The following is a 21,989-nucleotide window of genomic DNA, read 5'->3' as shown; positions in this document are numbered from 1 at the left end:
TTTGCTGAGCATAACGCAGTGTTTCAGTTGGTACTGTGCAAATTGACTTTAATGCAAAGAGATATGTGTATCCCGATAAACAGTTAACATTTACTGATGTATCCTTTTCCCATAACAGCAGCGAAACACCATAGTCAACCTCCAATAGCGAAGTCTTTAATTCATCAGTCACAATAACATTTTTATGTCAATACTAAAAAAACGAAAAATTCCTTCCAACCAAAGAGGCCAAAATGTTTAAATATTTTTATCAAAATGACCGTGAACTCTAGAAGAGTGTTCCTCAGAATAGTTTTGCTCTATTCTCATTGCTGAATGACTTTTGGATCAGCCTGTAATTCTTTAGGTTCACTGACTCTGCTAGGGGCTGATTTTAAAAAGCACATTGTATCTTCTACTTTTTAAGGCAAAGCAGGATTTACATTTAAGGGGATTTTTTAAAACAAAATAATAGCAAATATCATAACAAATATCTACCATATCTACTGTAGAAACATAACATATGCCTATTCTTACTGTGTGCAGTACATTTAGTAACAGAATCTCACACCTAATGTTGTGCCTTGCATTGTAATTGGGGAAGAACCGCCATACACCTCAGCTATGCTCCATGCTCTTCTGCTTCCTTCTGCTTTGCGTTCAAATGCTTGTACGTTTGTTTAAAAGTAAATAAATCTTATCATTGTCACATTTTCAGAGTTGATGTACTTTAAAGTCAGCCATAGCACTCCCATTTGCACAGTATATCAAATTCATGTGACTCACCCCTCAATTTAAGTTTTGCAGAATCCCATTAAAGAGATTAATTCAAGTCATCCCTTAAATTTAGCTCATAAAATTTTATTTAAAAATTAAAAAAAATTAATATATTTTTGTTTTTGACATTTTGCAGGACATGTTGTAATGTCCTGCAAAAACCTTGTAATATTTTGTGGTACATGAATGAATCACAAGCAAAAATGCCCTTTAACCATAGATATATACATACATTTTAAAAGATAACATTAGAACTAAATTGCTTCATAATGCAAATCTTGAAGGCATAAAGGACTTTACGCAACTTTTGCTGGCACCTTATAGTGACGAATGCGTTTATACGCGGAGGGGAGGTGGAAGAGTGTGTCCAATAGCATGGCCGAGGAGGCGGTGTGTGGTGACACACACAAACAGAGCGAGAGGCGGGCTGTAGCAGCCAGCTGTTGGAAAGCAGCGCTCCTGAATCATCCGCAGCTTCTGCATCAGGTGAATATTTCTGCATCTGCACAAGACCAGAACGCACAACAAGACTCTCGACGCTCATTTAGTCATTTATGTTTCCTATCAGCAACTATTCCTGTTTGACTGGTCCTGATCGAGTGGGTGAAACTAAGAAGTAAACAGAGAAAAAGAAGATCGAGGAACAGGTGAGATCAGATGCTCTATTTTTATTTTTAAGCACGTGTTGAGTTTCTGTTTTATCTTCTTATTTCGGTTTTTAAGGCAAATGAGCGAAGCTTCCTGGGGTTTCCTGTGTAGAGCATTGCATGACACAGCTGTGAGTAAAGTACCTGTTGCTGTGTTATTGAGATGAGGCTATAATAGACAGGAGTGCTTGGCAACTCGGGGACAGACGGGCTATTCTTAAACTGTCTATTTGAAATGACGTCAGCAAGTTATTGGGAATAATTGCCCATAAACGGGTTTAAGCAATGCATTTCTACTTCTTTTTAACTTTTATGATTATTATTATCATTATAATAATAATAAAAAAAATAGTTATTATTACTTAATTCTTGCTTGGCTTGCTCACTGTGAAAAATGAATCAGAGTCCTTTGAAAGCAAGCACATCCCATGAGTCCATTCTAAGTAGACTGCTTCAACTTTTAAGAAGAATCTCGACTAACTTTGCTGTTATTAGAAACAGATATAGATAGATATCTAGACAGACAGATAGATAGTTCTTTCATCCCTTTACCTGTTGTCCTTAGTCTAATTTAAAGCAAGCATTACTGATTCTGATGTCTTTAATCTTCTGACATTCCTTTGTGCTGGACATGTATCTTTTCCCATTTTTAATGCCCTCAAAAAGGTAATCCTCTTTTAGTGCGAGGTGTGGCTCATCTTCACAGATAGTTTGAGAGGATGTCAGACTTTCTAACCTTTTGGAAGACTAAAAAAAAACCTTTTTTCTCTATTTATGGAAAGATCAAATGTTCAGCACATGCCTGCATGCAACATTGCTACTCTGGCTCTATGAAAAAATATCAAGGCAATTCAATTATACCCAGTTAAAATTAGACAAATATTTCCTCGCTATTGCACTGCAAAGGCCCGATGAGCACATGAACCATTTGACCCCAAAGGTGGCAAACAGAGACATATACAGCTAGGTATACTGCAAGATAAAAATAATAAAAAGACCTCTTTTGGTTACCATGCTAGCTATGCAAAGCTTTGTCGAGAACTATAAAGACTAAGAAGCAAAGTGTTCCCCTGGGGCCTTTATTTTATGAGTATGCTTCTGTTTTGATTTGAATAAGTGAGGCTGTCACTAAGACTTCAAATTTTTCAAGATTTGGCCTTCACCTTTTTTAACTTTAGTTCAGAAGGATGTATGTATATGCTCTAATACATACAGAGAGGGAATGGGTGAAGACAGACATCGGCCCACATAACACTGGCCTTTGATATGACATTCACAAGCTGATAAAATGACTAAAGCAGTGAAAACAACAACCCTGTTAGATTTGATTCACACACTGCTTGCAACAGTTAAAGCACATTATACCCATATAGTACAGTAGACATTTTAGGTGTTGCTTCTCTTGTGATCACCATAGTTGTGTAACTAATGCATTCACAGAGCAAAACATGAAAAAAATAGTTTAGCAAAAGCAAAACCCTTTTCTCAAACCATCTTTAATTATCAGTATTTTAACACTACCATTATGTATCTTGTCATATTTAACATTCAGTACTGCGTAGAGAGCAGGGCAATCTGCTTTTTCACCATAGAAGAAACCATTAACCTCCCTGGCTAATATGCTTACAAGTGTTTATCATGTTTTTGAAACATTTGAAGCCACCATGCTCTGAATGACTCATGGAAAGGAAACCATTGAAGCAGAACCCCCAATACTCTACAAATGCCCTACTTTTTCCCCCTTCTCATTCATGCATACAGTTCACTGCAGCAAGAAAACATGTCGCGCGATACATATTGTTAATGAGCAACATCAGCAGTGCTAATAAGACCAATTAAAATTACCTTGATGCGCAGGGTTTTCTGTACATGTGCACTGTTGTCCCAGGTAGTTCCCCGGTGATTAGTCAGACGATCCCGGGGTAAAGCAAAGCTCCTGCTGCCCTTGTATGTGTCTGTGCTCAGTGTTTTCCACTGTCTCACCTTTGGGAAGGTATCTGTCAAAGGCACTGTCCTTCCCTAGAAGCCTGAGGCTCTGGGGAAGGTGTGCATGTGCTGAACTATTGGACGATGACAGGTTAGATGATGATTCTGTTTTTCATTCATGTCCATTTGATGGCAAATGAGACAAAAAGGAAGATTTGCTTGTTCCGTTTCATGTCCACCTTTTCCCCGAGATGTTCAGTAGTTGACCATGGAAATGAAATGTCACAGGCAGTAGGTGCATGCTGTTTTTTGTTTCTGTGAATGTGCAGACCTCAAATGGCAGTTGTCAAATGGGAAAGTATCCAGATTTAGCTGTGAGGCACAGCCAGGCTTTTCCTGCCCACCTCGGCCTTTAGGCCTTTGACAAACCTACCAAACCACATAGATTTTCTATAGCTAACTCCACGCCGGTTTGCTGGAGGGGCAGCTATATATACCCAGCTAGCCATAGGTTTTAACAGAGCTGTCAGCAGCTCTAATAGTTGACATTTGGTTGTATTTGAGAGGAGCGGAACCTTCGGTAAAACCCTGTGATAAACATCTTTCAGCCTTTTTTAGAACATATGTCCCACTTCCCTCTCTTCTCTACATTAACATGCCTTGATATGAGGTGAAATTGTCTCACTTCTGGTCCAAAAAAAAACCCAGAACAGCTTGGCCTGGTGTGAATTCTTTGTGGTAGTTGAGTTGTTAGTTAGACAGACCAGTGCTGGTTTTGTGGTTCTATTTTTCTGTTGTGCACTTTGTTTTACCGTACAGACATTGGCAAGGATGAGTTTGTCTGCAGCTGTTACTTTTGAGGTTTGTCTTGGCTCTGCAACATATTCAACGAAGCAAATAACGCAAGACTTTATAAGGTAATCGTAAGGGCAACGAGGTGGACTCTTCCAGACATGCCCCAAATTTCTGTGTGCCAAGCTTATGTTGAAGGACAGCGGGCACTTTAGGGGTCGTGGGAACATGGGCTTCATATCCGCTCAGGCACCATCAGGAGGGGCAAGCAACTAAATATAGAGAAGTCACGACGTCTAGAATTAGGGGGGAAAACCAGTGAAAACTCCTCTGGGCTTTAGAGAAATACTGTATGGCCCAGTCAGAAGAGGCAGACCACCACTTAACACAGTTGTTTTACTGATAGTGAGCATCAAACGGAGACAGCTCATACAGGGAGCAAATTTATGGATACATTTGATTTAATGTTGTATTTTCAGCAAAGCCATCTCTTAAAGCGTCAATGTAATTAAACATTCAGTTCCACGTTTTTCTGCTTTGTTTTTGTTTCTATACAGCAGGGATGGGGGGCATTGTTTTCTAGCCCAACAAAAACAGAAAAACCACGGGTGTGAGTTTCAAAAATGGACATTCTCAAGCCAGCCACGTCTTTGCTATCTGCCCCTGAAAATCCTGTTTTGTTTTGTTTTTTTCTGACCTGGCCGTGCATGAGAGAAGAGTGGGTGGCTTTTAGCATTAGCCATCTTTCAAGAACACACCGTTTTCCTTCTACTGTTTGGTTTCAGCTATTGCCTGCTGAACCTTTAAAAAGAGCTATGGACTGTATTTTTAACCCTGTCTCTTGGGGCCGCTTGGTGCAGTCAAGCACTGTGCTGTTGGCCCAGGGGTAACCCAGACTGTCAGGGTGTCATTCTGTGTGGACTGCTAGCCCCACAAGAGCCACGCTAACTTTAGACCGCATCGCTTCATGGTGGTAAAAATAAACACCCTCGCCCCACTGAGGGGAAAGGACTTGAGTCACTTAAAGCAAAGGGATGACATTTTCCCATCAGAATTGTATTAAAGACTGAACATTTATTCTATTCTTATTATAATATGTGATCATATCACCTCAAATTTGTTACAGTAATTAATAATTAGTTCAACTGCTTACAAATGCAAGCTTAAGTATCGAGGTAAATCGTTTTGTGATCTTCGAGAGTAAAGGTTCATTTAATGTTTTAGGTCATTTCATTGGTGCTGATTTTCACACATTACTGCAAATGTTTAAGTATGCTGTTTTATTCTAGTATAACACTGATTTTCACTTTGTTTGACAGGTGTTAGACTAAGAAGAGAAGAGAAAATGGGAAGAAAGAAAATACAAATTTCTCGTATTCTTGACCAGAGAAATAGACAGGTGAGCACACATCGTTTCATGTTACGCACACACACACACATATGTTGTTTTAAAAAAAATATTTCTCAGTAAATATTATCCAGTCCTACTAAAATTATAGTTAACTGCAGGAAGAATAAAAACTTCATCCAGATTATTTGAACAATCAGATACATTTTCTTGTTTTTTAAGTGTCAAATATTATTACAGTGTGAACGTGTGGGCCTTTTCTCTAGTGTAAAAATTGTATATCAATCCAAGACGTTTAAAGACATCGCGCTGATATCTCAGGAAATGTATCAGGCAAATTTTTAACGTTTTCCTCTTCCAGATATGTTTTAGACTCCGTAATTAAGTGTCACTTAAGCTGCAAGCACTGAGTTGCAAAAATAGCGGTACATGTTTCATGCAAATGTGCATGTTATGTAGCCGACGCTGTGGTTGTTTGTTGTCCAACATTGCACTGCAAATATTTAAAACATAGGTTCACTGATTGAAATGCAAATGCAAAGGCATGCAAGGATGACTATTAATGAAATATCAAATTACGATATTTATACTAGTGTGAAACATTATTAAAATCGTGCAGTTTACAACATCACTAGCATTCAATATTTTCTACCCAACGGTGGTAATAGCAAATATTTTGAACGTAAGTGATACAATAACCTAAAGCTGTGAATTTATCAAAAGCCTTAACACCAGTTAAAGTGAGATTATTTTATTTGACAAAAAGACAATCTTTCACACTGAACAAAAAAAAGGATGTGAGCGTGCCGACAGTCGACACTAGATTAAGGAAATATTATTAAAATTTAAGAACTAACAAGAAAACACACCATTAAACAGAAGAGGAACTGCTTATCAGTTTGATGCAAAATGAATCATGACAGCACCGATTACATATACAACATAGTACTTACATCAACTTATGGCACAGGAGTCACACCGCTCTGCAATACCACAGACAGATATTATCATTTGTACAATACTGTGGCATGAACAAAATTGCTTGCATCATATTTATAGCCTATTCGTGCATTAATATTTGTTCAAATACTACAATTCCATGAAACACCCTAAATATTATTTGAAGTTTTAGCTGTGTTAGGAAAAACGCATGATATGCATAGTGAGTTTGTGTACACATCCAGAGCTCTTATTTAACTGTTTTCAGAATGCTGATAAACACAATTTATTTCTCATATCTGATCTTTTTGACTGAAAGTGTTGTGGTGATAAGGTTTGTGTATCTGAATGAAGTGTTTGGTGATTGAACGTGTTCTGCACTGTAAAGTCTCTCTGGGATATTTAATTTAATTTAATTTAATTTAATTTAATTTAATTTAATTTAATTTAATTTTATTTTATTTTATTTTATTTTATTTTATTTTATTTTATTTTATTTTTAATTATCCAACTTCCTTAATTTGTCATGCTCACAACTTTGCAGAGTTAACTGGAGGGAGTTAAAAGTGCAAACCTGTTTTTCTTCTGTCACAGGTGACCTTCACCAAACGTAAATTTGGCCTGATGAAGAAAGCTTACGAGCTGAGCGTGCTCTGTGACTGCGAGATCGCTCTCATCATCTTCAACAGCACGAACCGTCTGTTCCAGTACGCCAGCACAGACATGGATAAAGTTCTGCTAAAATACACCGAGTACAGCGAGCCACACGAGAGTCGCACCAACACGGACATACTGGAGGTACTATTTTAGGAGCTTTTTAAAAAGAAGTATGTGAAAGCTTCTCATACGCAGCTGATCTGAAACATAAACCAATTTTTAACAGAACATGCAATTATTTGATATAAAGCCTCTGGAAGGATATTGTAAAAAAAAAAAATTGGAAAAACAGGTGTTGTATTTTGAGTGAAAACCATTTCTCGTGACATTGTTGTGGTTCGAAACCATTGTGCTATTGTTGCCAGTAATTTTCCATGTGCACTTTCTCTTCTGCATCAGACCCTGCGTAGGAAAGGACTCGGACTTGATGGCTCAGAGCTTGACAGTGAGGAGAGCATGCAGGTGGCGTCAGACAAGTATCCTCTAAGTGAGGGCATGGATCTCTCTGTGGCTCGCCAGCGCTTCTATGTTAGTGACCACATACTTACTCCTTACTCCGTACTTACACTCAACACGCACAGACCAAACACAGACAAACTGACTTCTAATTAGAATTCTGTGTTACGAAAGCATCTTTAATTAACTGATCTTTAATCCATACTGTTGTCAAAATTACACGTTATGTGTTTTACTCTTCAGGGTCCCTCTCTGCTCTCGCCAGAGGCACAGTTCCTCGTGTCTGCAGGTTGCGAGAATGGTTTTCCCAATTCATCCGGATCCGGCATGACCTCCCACAGACCCCCGAGCTTTAAATCTCTAAACTCCAGATCCAGCTCGGCCAGTCCTGCTGCACCCCATGCACACACTGCATTCATGTCTCCACACTCGGGTTAGTCTCATTAAGTCCTATACCAGAATCATCATAACTACTAAGGGTAGTATCTATTTGTGTATGTCTTGTGTTTGAAAAAAACACGTCAGTTTCTATTGCATCTATGTATCGCTTTTGACAAGTTCCACAAATTTTGGGCCTTTGTCAGGCTCATTCAGGCTCATTTGTGAGTTATTTGTGTTTTTTTAACGCTTTCATGACGAAACCAAAGTCTAAATGATTTTTTAAAATTTCATCTACCACTACAAATAATCTACCAGTATTATTCTACCTTTAAACAGAGTCATAGCTTTTCACATGAAAATCCATGAGCCACTCTTCTAACTTCTTGTTAAATGCTTTCTGTAAAATTCGTGTGTACTGTCAACCATCTGTGCAGCTGGCTGTGAACTCACAGGAAGTGTGTGTGTTTGTGTGTGTATGTGTGCTTGTGCGCAGTCGGTCTGTTATGTGAAACTGGCCCTCCAACAGTGTAACTGCAGCTACAACCAGCTCTGTGGTTTCTATTCAGAATGCATCACACCTGCCTATCATGTCAGCCATCATACAGTCTCTAACTATTTGGATGCACTGGGATGTCATTAAATACTGATCACTGACATTTTTAGTGATTCTAAATGCACTGCTCTGTTTTATCTAAGATTTGACAGTGATTGTTGGTTTACATTGCGTTCGCAATGGACTCTGTCACATGAGTTACAGTATATTCAGTACAGTTGCACATATTATAAGTATTCAGACCTGCCTGGTGTCTCACGAAGGCTTGATACTCATTCAAAGGTTAAAGGAAAAGAAGAAGTTCTTTTTTTCAAAATCACACTTGTATACCGCAACAGAGGGAGGTGATGATTGTATCACAAAGAATAAATGACAGTAGTGGAACGGGCTTAGATCGCTTTTCACTTCCTGCTCCTTTTTTTTACTGTTTAGGTATCGGCTACTCTGTGTTTTCCCATGGCAACCTCAATCGAGCTCTGGACATGAAAAGCCCTCCTCCTCTGAACGTGGGCACTGAAAACCTGCGGGCAGATGGTGCTAATCAGGCCATGGGGGCCACACGTGCTAACCACAACTCCGCTGTAAGTAGCTGTGCTATCCAGTGTGATCAAAACAAATAGGTGTCAGTGCCTCTAATAGATGTCGTACTGCTTCTAAAAACTAAAGTTCTTAATTAAATACCAAAACACATAAATAGTTCTGCAAACTTGGACAAGAAACTTCACAGGTTTTTTGACTCATTCACACCTCTCACAATTATAATGTTCACAAGTTTCATAGTGTTCATACACTGACTTCACTATATCAGTACAAACTCAAGATTTCCAGTATGACTGTTTCCCTTTCTCTGATCATCAGAGGGGTCTTTTATACCAGGGCCTGCACAGCAGCAGCTCCATGGTGGCTATGGGGAAGGCAGGGCTGCTGAGTCACAGTTTGGGAGGATATGGTCTCCCCTCCCCTGGAGCCTCTGGTATGTCATCTGTGTTCTGTTACTATAGAAAGAAAGAAAAAAGAAATATATGAAAAATATATGGCAACTAACAAAGTAGTCATACAGTAATAGCTTGACATGTTAACAGGTTATATCAGAGTGTTAATGCCACTCTCATGTCTGTATGGCAAAACTAAACCTACCACACATATACTCTCTTAGCATAGCTTAGGATAACAACTGCAAAGCAAGGATACTGACTGACTGTGGTGCAGTTCACTCCAGAACCTCATTATTAGTGCACAAACCTTGTGTAAAAAGGTTTGGAGTTTGTGCAGGACCAGGAGCTTGGAGAGTTTCAGGTGGTTTTCTGGTGAATTTATCATGAGAAAACATTGCCTTTCTTGCTAAACCCAGGCAGGAATTAGTTCCACAGAAGGTAAAAATAAATAAATAAATAAATAAAGAAGAAGAAGAAAAAGAAAGGGAAATTTTGTTAGGGTTTTTTTTACACTGTTCCAAATTAAGCAGAACATCTTCTGACTCTAACTTCATCTCTAGTGTACAGACATGAGTGATGGGAGGTTACAGTCTTCTTATCTTGTGCTCATCGATAAAAACTACAAAGGGTATTTCCCAAAACGTCAAACCAGCCTTGCTGTGAAGTTTATCTTGTCTTAAAATGAAACCATTTTATTAAACTGTATCTTTTCTCCTGTTTCCACCCCTGTCCTCTCCAAATCGATGTATATCTATTCTTCCTTTGCAGAGTACAGCCAGCCTGGTTTTTATCACTCAGTCAGTTTACAACGAGGAACAGTAAACCCCTGGCAAGCGGCGCAGCCACCTCAGGAGCCTCATGGGCCTCATATAAATCCTGTGTGAGCATATCATATATTATTCTAGACATAATACAGTAAATCCACTGTATATATAATTTTGAACCATTAGTGATAGTTGACTCTTAAATGCCATGTTCACAAGCAGTTTTGACTGTCTTTAAATTATCTTCAAGCTACTTCTAGTGCCCCTTAGCTGTAACTCCAGGACTGATGACGTGTTTCAATCCAAATTCATTTCCTCCACCCTCTTGTTGTTTTCAGAGGGTCCAGCGGGGGATGCTCTTTCCCCTCTCAGTCCTGCACTCCAACCTCTCCGCATCTGCCGTCCCTCAACCTCAACATCAAATCGGAGCGTAGCTCTCCTGAGCACATGGCCTCACCTACCTCCCCTCCTCTGCACCACCTCAGGCAGCATTCTCCAATGAGCAACCCCGATTCAGCTCGTCATACCCCTCCAGATAGCCACCCAGCCAATGGCACAAAAGAGTTTGCCAAAACCAGCTACCCACAAGACCAAGAGGAAGGAGGGCAGTCGCTCCGGCAGTTAGAGATGAGCGACGGCTGGCAGAGATAGCCAGCTGCTCCGCTCTACAACCCACTCTCAGTCAACATCTGTCTTCAGACAAAACCATAAAGGGTCGACGTATGCCTCTCTTTGTCTCCTCAAACAGAGCTGGTCTCTCCTGGGCAGTGGAGAATTCTTCTCTGCATCACTTGCTTGATCCCATGAGGAGATAGATGCATACAGACTTTTTGCTTTTTGTTTGGTTAGGGTTAGTTTTCTGTGTGGAGCTAATGTGAATCAAAAGTACAAGTTGGAAATGTGATTGTTTTCTTGTGACTTTGTTGAAGTTGGGCACAGCAGCAGTGTGGGACCAACTGAATTTCTCTGAAGTGCACATATGGAAAAAAAAAACGTCCATACATATTCAGCTTTCAAAGCCAAAATAAAATAAAATATTTAAAAAAAAATAGGAGGTACTAAAAAAGTAGCTTGACTGGGGTTTTATGTGATAAGGTTACACAACAGGGCATTTAATTGGATACGTTCTTAAAATAAAAGTTTTTTTTAGTTACAGTTTTTCCTTTTTCTCCTTTCAGATGTGAAAATACCCTTCGTAATGGAATTTTAATGAGAGAAATCTAGGTATGAAAGCCACCGTCTATTTTTTCTTTAACAACACATAAAATTCAGCTAACGGGAGGTTTCTTCTGTCTGAATTATTTGTTTTGTCCAGACAGTGTTTTATTGCTGTTGCTTTACAAAGCACATTCTCATGTTAAAGCAAAGGCATCCTTTGTAGAGAAACAAAGAAAAAGGAAGTTTCGCTCTGAAAATATCACAACTTAAATCAGACTGCCGTAGCCTCAGATTGTCTTCCTGTGTCTTGGCCCCACATCTCTTACAAATGATTCACAACAAAAGAAGATATTTGCAGAACTGGTGGGACATTTTGCAGCAGTATCATCTAAAAAAAAAAAAAAGAGTTGAAAAAATGTGAACCCACCCTTTTAAGATTCTGGGCATCAATCTGTGTCAGAGATTAGGTCAATGAGCTCTTTGGGATGTAAAAATGGTTTTCTTTTTCAAGTGCTGTTTTGTTTTTGTTTTTTTAAAAAAAATCTTTAGTATTGTTGTAATATGATCATTTTATGTTGTCAGAAACACTCACAGCAGTCTGCTAAGACCAAAGTGTTTAATTATTGTCCCTCTGCATTGCACACAAATACTGCAACAGCCCAAAAAGGATCTATTTGTCTTTATTTGGTCGATTTTTTTCTAAACAGCAGCAATCATGTGCTCTTCCTGAAGGGCTTTGTGTAGTAAGTGTTTAGTGTAGATATTCCTGCGTTTATGATGTGTTAAAACACGAGACAAGCTGTAGTAGATGAGTCCAAATATCCATTCATTTGTTCATTTATTATCCGGGTTTCATTTATGTATACATTTACTTTTTAATCTTGTGCACTGGATACCTCTATGTCTTTTAGTTTTGCGTTTTCAGTTTCTGATCTTCAAATGACAAAAAAATTAAAAAAAAATAAAATTTTAAAAAGGAGATAATTTTCATTCACTGTCCACAAGGGGTCGTCTTATTTCACACTTTTAATCTGACTGAGACTGGTTAAAGTGTAGAGCAGTGAAGACCAGCCTTAACAGGTAATTCTTTATCTAATAAATCGGTTAATCGGCTCATTAAATTAAACTCCTGCTAAAATCCAGCTTGTGGAGGTTTTCAAACACAAGTTCCACTGTCGATTTATCTCTCTTTTCATGATATGTGGATTTTTGTGGATTAATATTAGCATGAAACATGAAAAGCCAAGTTGTCAGTATTCTGATGTTTCTGGTTGATTTTTTAAACACGTATATACATACATATTTGCTGGATGCTTCACTAACAAAACAGAGGCATTTTTTGACATTTTTTGTGAATCATTTTAAAATAAAGACTGTTTACTTTGTGTGTTTGCCCCAGTCTGAGTTTTTTTGTTTTTGTTTTTTATTTTATTTTAGGACATTCAGTTTATCATTTTTCTCAGATGAAAAAAATGTCATAATTAATTAATTAATAATTAATAAATTAATGGCATAAAAGGGAATCATTTCCCTCTGTTTTTATGTACATTAATTCTGAAAGCAGGTAAAGTGCCCTTCACTGTGTAGCTTTCATGTGTCCATTTATTTCATTTTATTCACCTGCATTCTATCTTTTGAATACACACACACTCCCTCATTATCATGTCAGGGCCCTGTCAGGCAGCTCACCATGCACCCACCAAACGAGAGGAACAAAAATAGACCACGCAAAAGCCTGGAAACCTTTATTTCTTCCAAACAAGACAAAAAAAGGGGCACAAATAGGGTCATTTCCATAGCTGGTTGTTTCATAGTAACCATGCCAAAATGTTTTCCTATGCTGCCTCTATGGAGAATTGACCTGCCTTTTCACGGTGGGCGCACACAGAGACACACACACAGTATTGAGCTGTCGTCTCTCCACCTTAAATGACGAGACTTTCACTGGGGTCATGTCTGGTCTGATGAGACTAGACCAGGCCCAGTCTGTAAGGCATGTCTGGGTCCTATGTATATACACACACACACACACACAGACATACATTCTAGCCTCTATAGCAACCATAGCCGGCCATGGCTGTCTGACTTGCCTTGTTGCAGTCCATAGAGCAGACTGAAGGGGCCCGAGGCCTCCAGCACAGATGCGTAAAAGTAATATCACCATTCAGTTCATGAGGCCAGGCATTCTTACAGGCCCACCAGAGAGAAGGGTGAGCTTGACTCAAATTAAACCGATGTTCCACAGCAACAAAAACATTGTCCTAGAAATTTTTCTGCATTCATACTGAGATGTAGGATTTGCTAACTGGTATGCTCTCAAATCTGTTTGCTTCTCAGTGGCTTTGCGATTGTTAATGTCTTTCAGTTGTCCATATAAAAAGACAGTGAGGTGAGGAGCATGTCGCTTCTTTTACTGAAGGATGCTCACAACGTTTGACTGGAGGAAGAATTTAAATCATGTCAGCTTTTAAACAAGGAGCCACTCTCTTCTCATTATTGCAAAAAGCTGACGTGACAATTGACTGGCATGTGATTTTGAAGGTTTTGATGTCACAAAATACATGTGAATGATTTAAACTGCACTGTCAAACAGAGATTATAAAAGCAGTTCACTGCATAAAATCTGTCCATTAACTGGATTATTTTGCTGCTACAGCCAAGCTCATCCACCGTAAACATTTCTTCTCAGAGTCCAGGGGGCATTAGGTTCATAATAATTACCAGTGATTAAAGAACGATCTTCTCAGGAGGTTGGGGTCAGAGATCAGCACCCTGCACAGCGACTAGACGCTCCATTGTCATCCACGTCTTTTGTCAGTGGAGTACCAGTTCTTTAAAAGGAAATGTTCTATCTGTAACATCTCCCACGCTCCGTGGTGGAAGGAGGAATTAACGGAGAAAGTCAAAATGACGTGAAAACAGCAAATCTTTTTATTAGGACCACACATGAAAAAAAAAAAAAAAAAAAAAAAAAATCAGGTTACAGCCAAAGTGTTGCACAACATGCATTCAGAAAATCTCCTAGGGGAACATTTCATATCAACTTCACAGTATAATGATATCAGAGCATTCAAATACGCCATCTAAAGAAAACATACTAATGATCAAAACCATCCACAAAGTTAATCAATGTATCATAAATAAAATAAATAAAACACACTGATGAAGACTGATTCAGAGAAGGTTTTGATTAGTCTGACATATGCATGGCTGATTGGCAGCAACAACAAAACCTATGAAGTAAAAGAGGCGATTAAGACACTGCAACTAGCATGTTGTTCATGGGTAGTGTTTGAAAATTAATGGGTAAAACAGAAATGTACCTGCAGTGTTCACTGCAGAATATCAGCTTGTTCTAAATACACATGAACAGGGAGGAAGGAGATTTCAAAACATTCAAAATCCCTGAGCTCCCAGGCACTTCAAGATAAAGAGCAACAGCTCCACGGTGTTTGGCTTTCAAACACTAATACACAGCCACACTGCATTACACTCAGTCGGCTCGATCTGAAAATTACGCCCACACAGAAAAACAGGAAAAAGAAGCAGAAAAAGACACACACGCACACATACACACAAAATCAAAACAACACAAAACCAAAAAAATAAAAAATAAAAAATCCCCCCCAAAAAATAAAACTCAAAAAGTAGCACTCGTGAATCGGTTCTTTAAGGACTGCAAAGAGTCCCTCGCAAAAATATGTCTTATTACTCAGGCATTAAAATATTCATACTTGTCCTGGTACCTCCAAATATCATAAATGCAGCATTTAACAGTGTTCCTTTGAAAATGAAAAAAACAACAACAAAAAAACAAAACTCAGTAACACTGGCATAGATACATGTGAGAAGTTGCAGAAAAATGTTCTATTAAAGAAGTTATTAGATAACACTGGGGTCTGTATCACAAAGAGAGCTCCGTAGGTAATCCAGCAGCATTTGGGATTAACTCTGGTTTAACATCATCACAAAGCTGGTTCAATTTTAGCCTCAGTAAATAACAATGGTAACCAACACTGTATGATTAACCTGCTTCAGGCAGGGTTACCTTTCAGGAAAACAGACTTTAACAAGTCTTTCTGGGAAAAGAGAAAACAAAACAAAAACTGGACTCTTCAGTATCCTGACAATTACTGAGCACTTTGCATTTAAAACAAGAGTTTTAATAAACAATTCGTATACCAGTTTGTCTTACTCTCATCTAGGGTGAGGCAATTATAGCTGCATGTCAAGTAAGCATACGGTTACAGGCACCATTCATTAACAGTTAAAGCAAATGCACTATTTTGGTCAGATAAACAAATCAGATTTGTTTTTGTTAATCTTTCAAAATCCAGAGGCAATTCCTGCAGAATTCCAGGTTTTATCAATGCAATATCCAAATTAACTTGCTGGTGAATGTTTTGAACCTGAATGTGAACTCTGTCATATTTCATTACAAGACTATCACGGCCTGCATTAAATTCACTGTAAGAATAATGTGATATCAACTGACTATAAACTCAGTCAAACGTATCCTTCATTTTTGTGAATAACAAAGTTTGGTTTGGCAGCAGCGTGAACAAGGTGGATGAAAGGTGGTTACTACTGCATATCAAGTAAGACTAAACGCTACGAGAATTTCACAACACCAGTAGTGTGCGTAATAGGCGCTACACACCTAAAAAGACTGCACAGTTGACCCTTCTAACGCAAATAGTACAAAAAAGGGGAAAAAAAAAAAAAAAAAAAAAAGGCTTTAAGTTTCACTTCATATTTTTCACTTTGTTGTATGCGCCCCACCTGCAGGGACTGCCCCAATGTCTGACAACTACTTTTGCGTTAACCAGTGTGTAGAAACACTGCACTATAAGGCTGTAATAACACCTGCGCTGACATATTTTTTAATGCAACATAATTTTCTTCATTTGAATTATCACAGCTATCATCAGTATCGGTATATGGTGCCACCTTCTGGGCCAATTAAACCCAGATTTTACTGAGCCAATTTAGAATTAGCATTGTGATACATGTTAAGGCGGACTAAACTGCAGTTGATTTGTGATGCAGACCCCACTCAGTTTCTTTCTGTATATTTGTGTGTTACTAATGCCAGAGTCCTGCTGGTCTCAAAAAGTTACAAGGTCAAAAAGTAGTAAATATTGCAACAGACAGCATCCAACCTTGATCAGTTACAACCAGAAAGATGGTGCAATCCAGCTGCAGTTCTATTTTAATGAAATGTCCCCTCTGCTGTCTGCAGGCATCCTGTGCAACAGCATAATATGAGCTGATTGCTGGATGTATAGAATTATGGCACTCCATTTTCCTTAGTTAGTTTTGCATAAGGTACTGATGGAAGTAGATGCCAAACAGAGAGCTTATGACCTGGCAGGCAGCCACCCACCAGGTGAGAAAGGCAAAAAACCCTCTGTAGAAAAGCGGTGTGAGGACAGATCGCAGCGCCGTGAAAGTCTCTGACAGTCGAGCTACTGTAGCTTGGATGTCTTCCTCCATGTCCTCCATCCCTTCTTCATCTTCATCTAGAGCTCCAGACAGGACAGGTGCAGCTGTGGGCATGATGATTGCTGGTGTCACACCAGGAGTATCCTGGGCACCTGTACTCCAGGAGAAGTCCCCTGCAACAAATAACTGGTTGTTATGTTTCACTAACATTCAGACTGCTAAATTGTACATTTCCAGGGCGGAATATAGTAAAAGTCTAATTTATTTCAGGGGGGGCCTTTCTACTTTATTAGGGTAAAAATTAAGAATAGACAGGAGGGAAAGAGAGTGGGGGAAGACACACAGGAAAAGGCTGCAGGTCGGCGTCTAACCCGAGCCGCCGCATTCAGCCTCGTGGTGTATGGTGGCTTGCTCAGGCTGTGAGCTAAATTGCCACCTACAAAAGTCTATTTTTGGATCTGGTTTTTGGCTGGCTAATTTTTCATTGATTGCACTCTGATGCGAACTAATTTCCAATTAAACCTCATTTTTACCGTTATAAGAAACAAGATCAAATGTGACAACCGAGGCAAAATTTGCAACTTCCCATTTATATCAAGCGCCGTCACTTCTACCACATAAAATAACAAGTGACATAAAAGCTAATAGCTAATTAATTCCAATTCCATTAGTGCCTTCTTGTCCAATGCCAATGATTATCTATGAATGCAAAAATGCTCCACTCTATAGCATGACTCCAGGACTGCTGGTATTTTTGAAGTTAACTTTAAGAGAAATCCGTGAACCTTTTGTTCATCAAAAATATTAGGTTGGCAGTATTTATGGATACAAACTATCCACTTCAGACATGCTGAAACTATCAGAAATATTCACTTTGGTTTATGCGACAAAACTGCCTGGATGGAGCTTCAGGATGCAGCACACACGGCCCTCGCTCACTAGTGCTCTTAGCAAATTGGCACAATCTGACATAAGGAGCAGTCAATTTAAAAAATGGATTAATGTCTGACTAATTTCCAGAGAACTTCAGGCCTGTGAAAGTCTACATGGTTGAGAAAAAGTTCAAATATCAAGATGTGAGTTTCAGTGAGCATTTTACTTACCCAGTGCCTTAAGTGACAGTGTTGAGAATAGGATGAGCAGAATTGGAATCAGATACTGAAGACTAACTACTGTCAGGTAGCAAAACACACGTGTAACCTAGGAGTGGGAACAGAAACTTTACTCGACACAGGCACTCAAGTTTTTATTAAGAATTATCCTTAAATATTTAAACAGTTTTTTTAAAGTTGTTTTTTATTAAAAACTCTCAATTTGTCTGTTTATAAGATAAAAGCATGCAATACTGAGAAAGTTTAAAACTGCATTTGACCTTTCGTTGGATGTCAATTGCAGCAATACGTCCTGCCTCCTTTTTCATCTGCTCTACCCATTTTTGAGCTAGGTTGAGGTAGGCCTGGAGGTGATAACGGGTGAGACCCAGCCGCAGCACACACGACACCACGATGATCCAAAGACGCATGCTGTCAAATGTTTCGCTGGATACTCTGCAAAGAGTGAAGTTATCAGAGATTAGCCAGGTGTCCACTAAGCGCTGCCTAGAAGAATTCTTCTATTTCCTGATTGGCTACGAGAAGCTAGAACTAACAATCAATCAATCAGAAATGAGCACTCACAGAGTAACAGAAGTCTTTCCCATAGGTGCATTGGCCAGGAAGTCTCTTGCAATGGGTTTCACCCACAAAACCAACACAATGACTGGAGACAGAAAACCCATATGCAGCAGAATCCTGTCAGGAAACATTAGGGACACAACTGAAAGAGCAGAGTAGAGCTAATGTGTAGTAATAAAAGACATGAAGCACATGCTATTTTTCCATATAACAATTCTTACTGGATGAGTGGACGGTCTGAGTTCATCTGCACCGCATCTAAGTGAGTTTGAGCCAGCCGCAGTCCAGGGAAGGCCAAGAGAGCTCCGATGTAGGCACAGACAGCAGCCAAACCAAGCTTCACTGTCAGCTTAGTCACTGGGATTCTGAGTTTAAAGCAACCACTAACAGTAAGTGACACCAATATTTAAGAAGGGCTACTTCCAGCACAGATATCAAATACAGTCGGGCTCATTCCTGTGCCAACTGAAAGATGACTCAACTCATAAGATTTAATATAAATCAATTTTACTGCAACAAGCATTTCTTTAAAGACAACAGGTCAATATTTCAATCAGAAGTAATCTTTTCATGGAGATACGTACGACCAGTCAGCGTAGCCCTGCTGTTTGACAAAGATTTCCAAGTTGTCAAAGAGGCTGGAAAAACCCGGCTCTAGGCCGAACTCCAGGTAGTCCTCTCTGACAACCAACACTAGCATGGCCACAAGCAGACACAGAAAACCAAAGGCAAGGCACACTGAGCGCTCACCACCCTCCTCAGAGCGGAAGTAGTGGCTCATTAGGGTGTGAAGGGTCTTTCTGTGGGTCAGATGGTAAAGGAAACCAAATAAGAGGTGTTAAAAAAAAAAAAAAAAAAAAAAAAGGAGCTACATATATTTCAGTGATAATTTACCTTTAGTTAAACATGTATAAGACTTACAATTTGTAAGACATTTTTAATGTTTTTATATTAGTTTAACACTAGTAGTGCTTGTATTCCTAATAAGAGATTAAACATTAGCTGTAGAAAGAGATTATTAGGATTTTAGGTTCATTCAGTACTATAGATAGTTACCAACTCATCTTCATTGATATAACAGCTGCCAAGAATGTGGTGGACATATCAGGATCTTCAGTCAGGAAAACATCACAAACTAATCTGGCTCTAGATATATTCTTTCTAATCTAGAGAGTGAGTGTTTTACATTTGAAGGATACAGACAGAAAAGAACAGTCAGGACACACCAGATGGCTCCAATATTAACCTCTTTGCTGGCATCTACCACACTATAGTAACACTCAGTGAAGAGGAAAACTCCGGTTGCATAGACTGCAAAATCTACAAGCCACTGGTACTCCAGGAAAAAGCGCAGCACTGAAAGCAGAAACAAGAACAAAAAAACAAAAACACAATCAAAATGAGAATTTCAATAAAGTTTCCATGCAGTGTAATATGCTGCAAACCACCGGCGGGACTTAACAGTCAAAGCTGGGCTTCGAGTAATATTTACTCTTGCACAACATTACTGTGATGTGGACGAAGAAGTGTTTGTTTTACCGAGAGCGTCAATGACGTTGACTGGCGCTTTCTCCAGGTGAAGGTCAATGTCTTTGGGCACAGTGAGCGGCTTATTCTCCCCATTCTGCCGCCTATGAGCAAATAAAGGATGGGGAAAAAAAAATAACAATGCAAGCCTGAAGCATGAAGAAACGGATGGGTGAGAAACACACTATAACACTGTCATGGAGTAACACTAGAATCACATGATACAACTTTATAACTTCATGCTATAGCACGCAGTGGTCCTGCAGCATGAAGCACAGCCCTCCATTTCCCACCTGTCTCTCCTGTTTTGTTTGGGCATCTGCTTTCCTGCCAGGGCACACAGCTCTCCCTCTGAAGGGTGTTTGAATCGCAACAAACTGGAACAAACAACAAGCACATGTGTTAAAGCAGTTTAGTGCACTGTGTGAATTACGTAAAACCTGATTATATTACTGACAGTACCTGCCGTTGCAGAGGAGCCAGCGTGCAAATGAGCAATGTGGAGCCATCCTCTGCATTATGCTGGCGGCCAGTAAGCTGACCACAAGCTGAACTCCCATCAGCGCCTGTCAAATTAAACACACGCACTGAGTTTCCACCGTGCACTTGAGTGCATAGCGTCATTTTGTATAATGATGATGTAGAGAGCACGAGCGCCTTGTCTACAACAGTAAGGACTCCGCAGCAAAGTTTGAAGAGCCGTAGAGCTGGCTACATCACGGTTTGTTTACATATAACAGTCTGTGGCAGAAGCTAACTCACGTAGGACATTAAAGAGATAATAGCAGGAAGAGGTTACGTTCAACAGCACTAAGAACACGATACGCTGGTAGCCGCTGCAAAATGAATGAAACTGAGCAAATGGCTATCGTGCTAAATTTAACTGGAGGTCCACCACCTGTCAGTACAGCTGGTTAGCATTAGCAAACTAGCTCTAACTGCCTCCGGAACACCTAAAAAGCGCTCGTCAGTGGGCTTCCCAGCACTCTGTAAGAAGCTGTTTTTATATATAAGACTATAAATGAAGTTACCATCTCTTCTTCCAAACGGCGTCGTTGAAACGAGAGTAACTAAAACAGCTTCTTCTCATGCAAGAAAGTCTTTGGCATCTGAACCTGCCGACATGTGGAGCTGTTAAATGTCCCGGATGTAGTCGTGGAGACGGGAGATGCCTTCAGGTGCTCCGGGAAAGAATCGTAAATCTGAAATGTGAATCCCCATATGCCTCTGAGGTGAAAGTCAATCTGGAGGTAAAAGTGTATTTTCTACTAATTTTTTATTTATTTTTCTTAATTGGTTAACCTTCAGAGAAAACGAACCATTGTTTTCATAATCACACATTCAAATTGCTAATGTTGAAAGATTTTCTTTTTATCTAAAGAGTCACTTTAGATAAAGTGAACCATAGATAAAGTTAGCCTGAACCATTCTTATATTTTGCTTGTTTTATGTTATTGTATTTTTGCACAACTTTGTTGCTTGTGAAGCTCGCACACAAGAATTTCACTCACATGTACTGTACCAGTGTACCTGCACATGTGATGTGACAATAAAAGTGATTTGATTTGAACACCCAGGTAAAAAAAAAAAAAAAAAAAGAAAGAAAGAAAGAAAAGAAAAGTTGCGGCCGAGCAAAATTAGAGCAGCCTAAGCCTACTGCGGGCAATCAGTATAAGAACTGAAAGGTGAGAACCCTTGAGAAAGAAAAACAGTATAGGTAGACAAAAATACAATTTCTACTACTCCTGCCCCTTCCTTTTTACCTCTTTAACATTTTCAATTACTAATATTAAAATATGGATTTTGGGGATTTTGTTTATAATGTAGCAATTATAATGTAGCAATTAGGCATAGTATTTCACTTTCGCAACTTTACTGAAATCAAAATAACACAACAGCCATACTGTTGAGTGAACATTTTCCGATTACAACAGCCATAATCGGAAAATGTTCACTCGTTCACGTGAACATTTTCCGATTTTTATGAAGGCATCAGAATAACAATGCTTTGCTCTTAGTCCCCTGATAGAGA

The 21,989-nt window shown here is 39.2% G+C and overlaps 2 protein-coding genes across 3 annotated transcripts; one reads left to right on the top strand and one right to left on the bottom strand.

Annotated features, from left to right (window-relative positions):
* Positions 1–1,045: 1,045 nt before the first annotated feature.
* Positions 1,046–12,264, top strand: mef2b (myocyte enhancer factor 2b). Of its 2 annotated transcripts, XM_040052844.1 has the most exons (10): positions 1,046–1,242; positions 1,325–1,403; positions 5,441–5,520; positions 7,003–7,206; positions 7,465–7,593; positions 7,765–7,954; positions 8,888–9,036; positions 9,314–9,428; positions 10,159–10,270; positions 10,493–12,264. In XM_040052844.1, exons 3-10 carry the CDS (start codon positions 5,467–5,469, stop codon positions 10,803–10,805), a joined length of 1,266 nt encoding a protein of 421 aa, XP_039908778.1. In that variant the 5' UTR covers positions 1,046–1,242; positions 1,325–1,403; positions 5,441–5,466; the 3' UTR covers positions 10,806–12,264. The 2 variants fall into 2 exon arrangements, with proteins under 2 accessions (XP_039908778.1, XP_039908779.1); XM_040052845.1 differs by lacking the exon at positions 1,046–1,242 and having other exon boundaries at positions 1,249–1,403; positions 9,332–9,428.
* Positions 12,265–15,094: 2,830 nt separating this feature from the next.
* tmem161a (transmembrane protein 161A) lies at positions 15,095–21,124 on the bottom strand. The gene is made up of 11 exons (XM_040052956.1): positions 20,989–21,124; positions 20,420–20,523; positions 20,251–20,334; positions 19,970–20,061; positions 19,630–19,786; positions 19,015–19,230; positions 18,652–18,795; positions 18,434–18,547; positions 18,130–18,304; positions 17,861–17,957; positions 15,095–16,930 (listed from the first exon to the last, which is right to left on the bottom strand). The coding sequence occupies exons 1-11, from the start codon at positions 20,989–20,991 to the stop codon at positions 16,626–16,628; spliced, it is 1,491 nt and encodes a 496-aa protein (XP_039908890.1). The 5' UTR covers positions 20,992–21,124; the 3' UTR covers positions 15,095–16,625.
* Between the last annotated feature and the right edge of the window lie 865 nt (positions 21,125–21,989).

Source organism: Simochromis diagramma, unplaced genomic scaffold, assembly GCF_900408965.1.
Source record: "Simochromis diagramma unplaced genomic scaffold, fSimDia1.1 OVJJ01000419.1, whole genome shotgun sequence".
Taxonomy (NCBI): domain Eukaryota; kingdom Metazoa; phylum Chordata; class Actinopteri; order Cichliformes; family Cichlidae; genus Simochromis; species Simochromis diagramma.
This window is presented reverse-complemented; position numbering and strand designations above follow the sequence as displayed.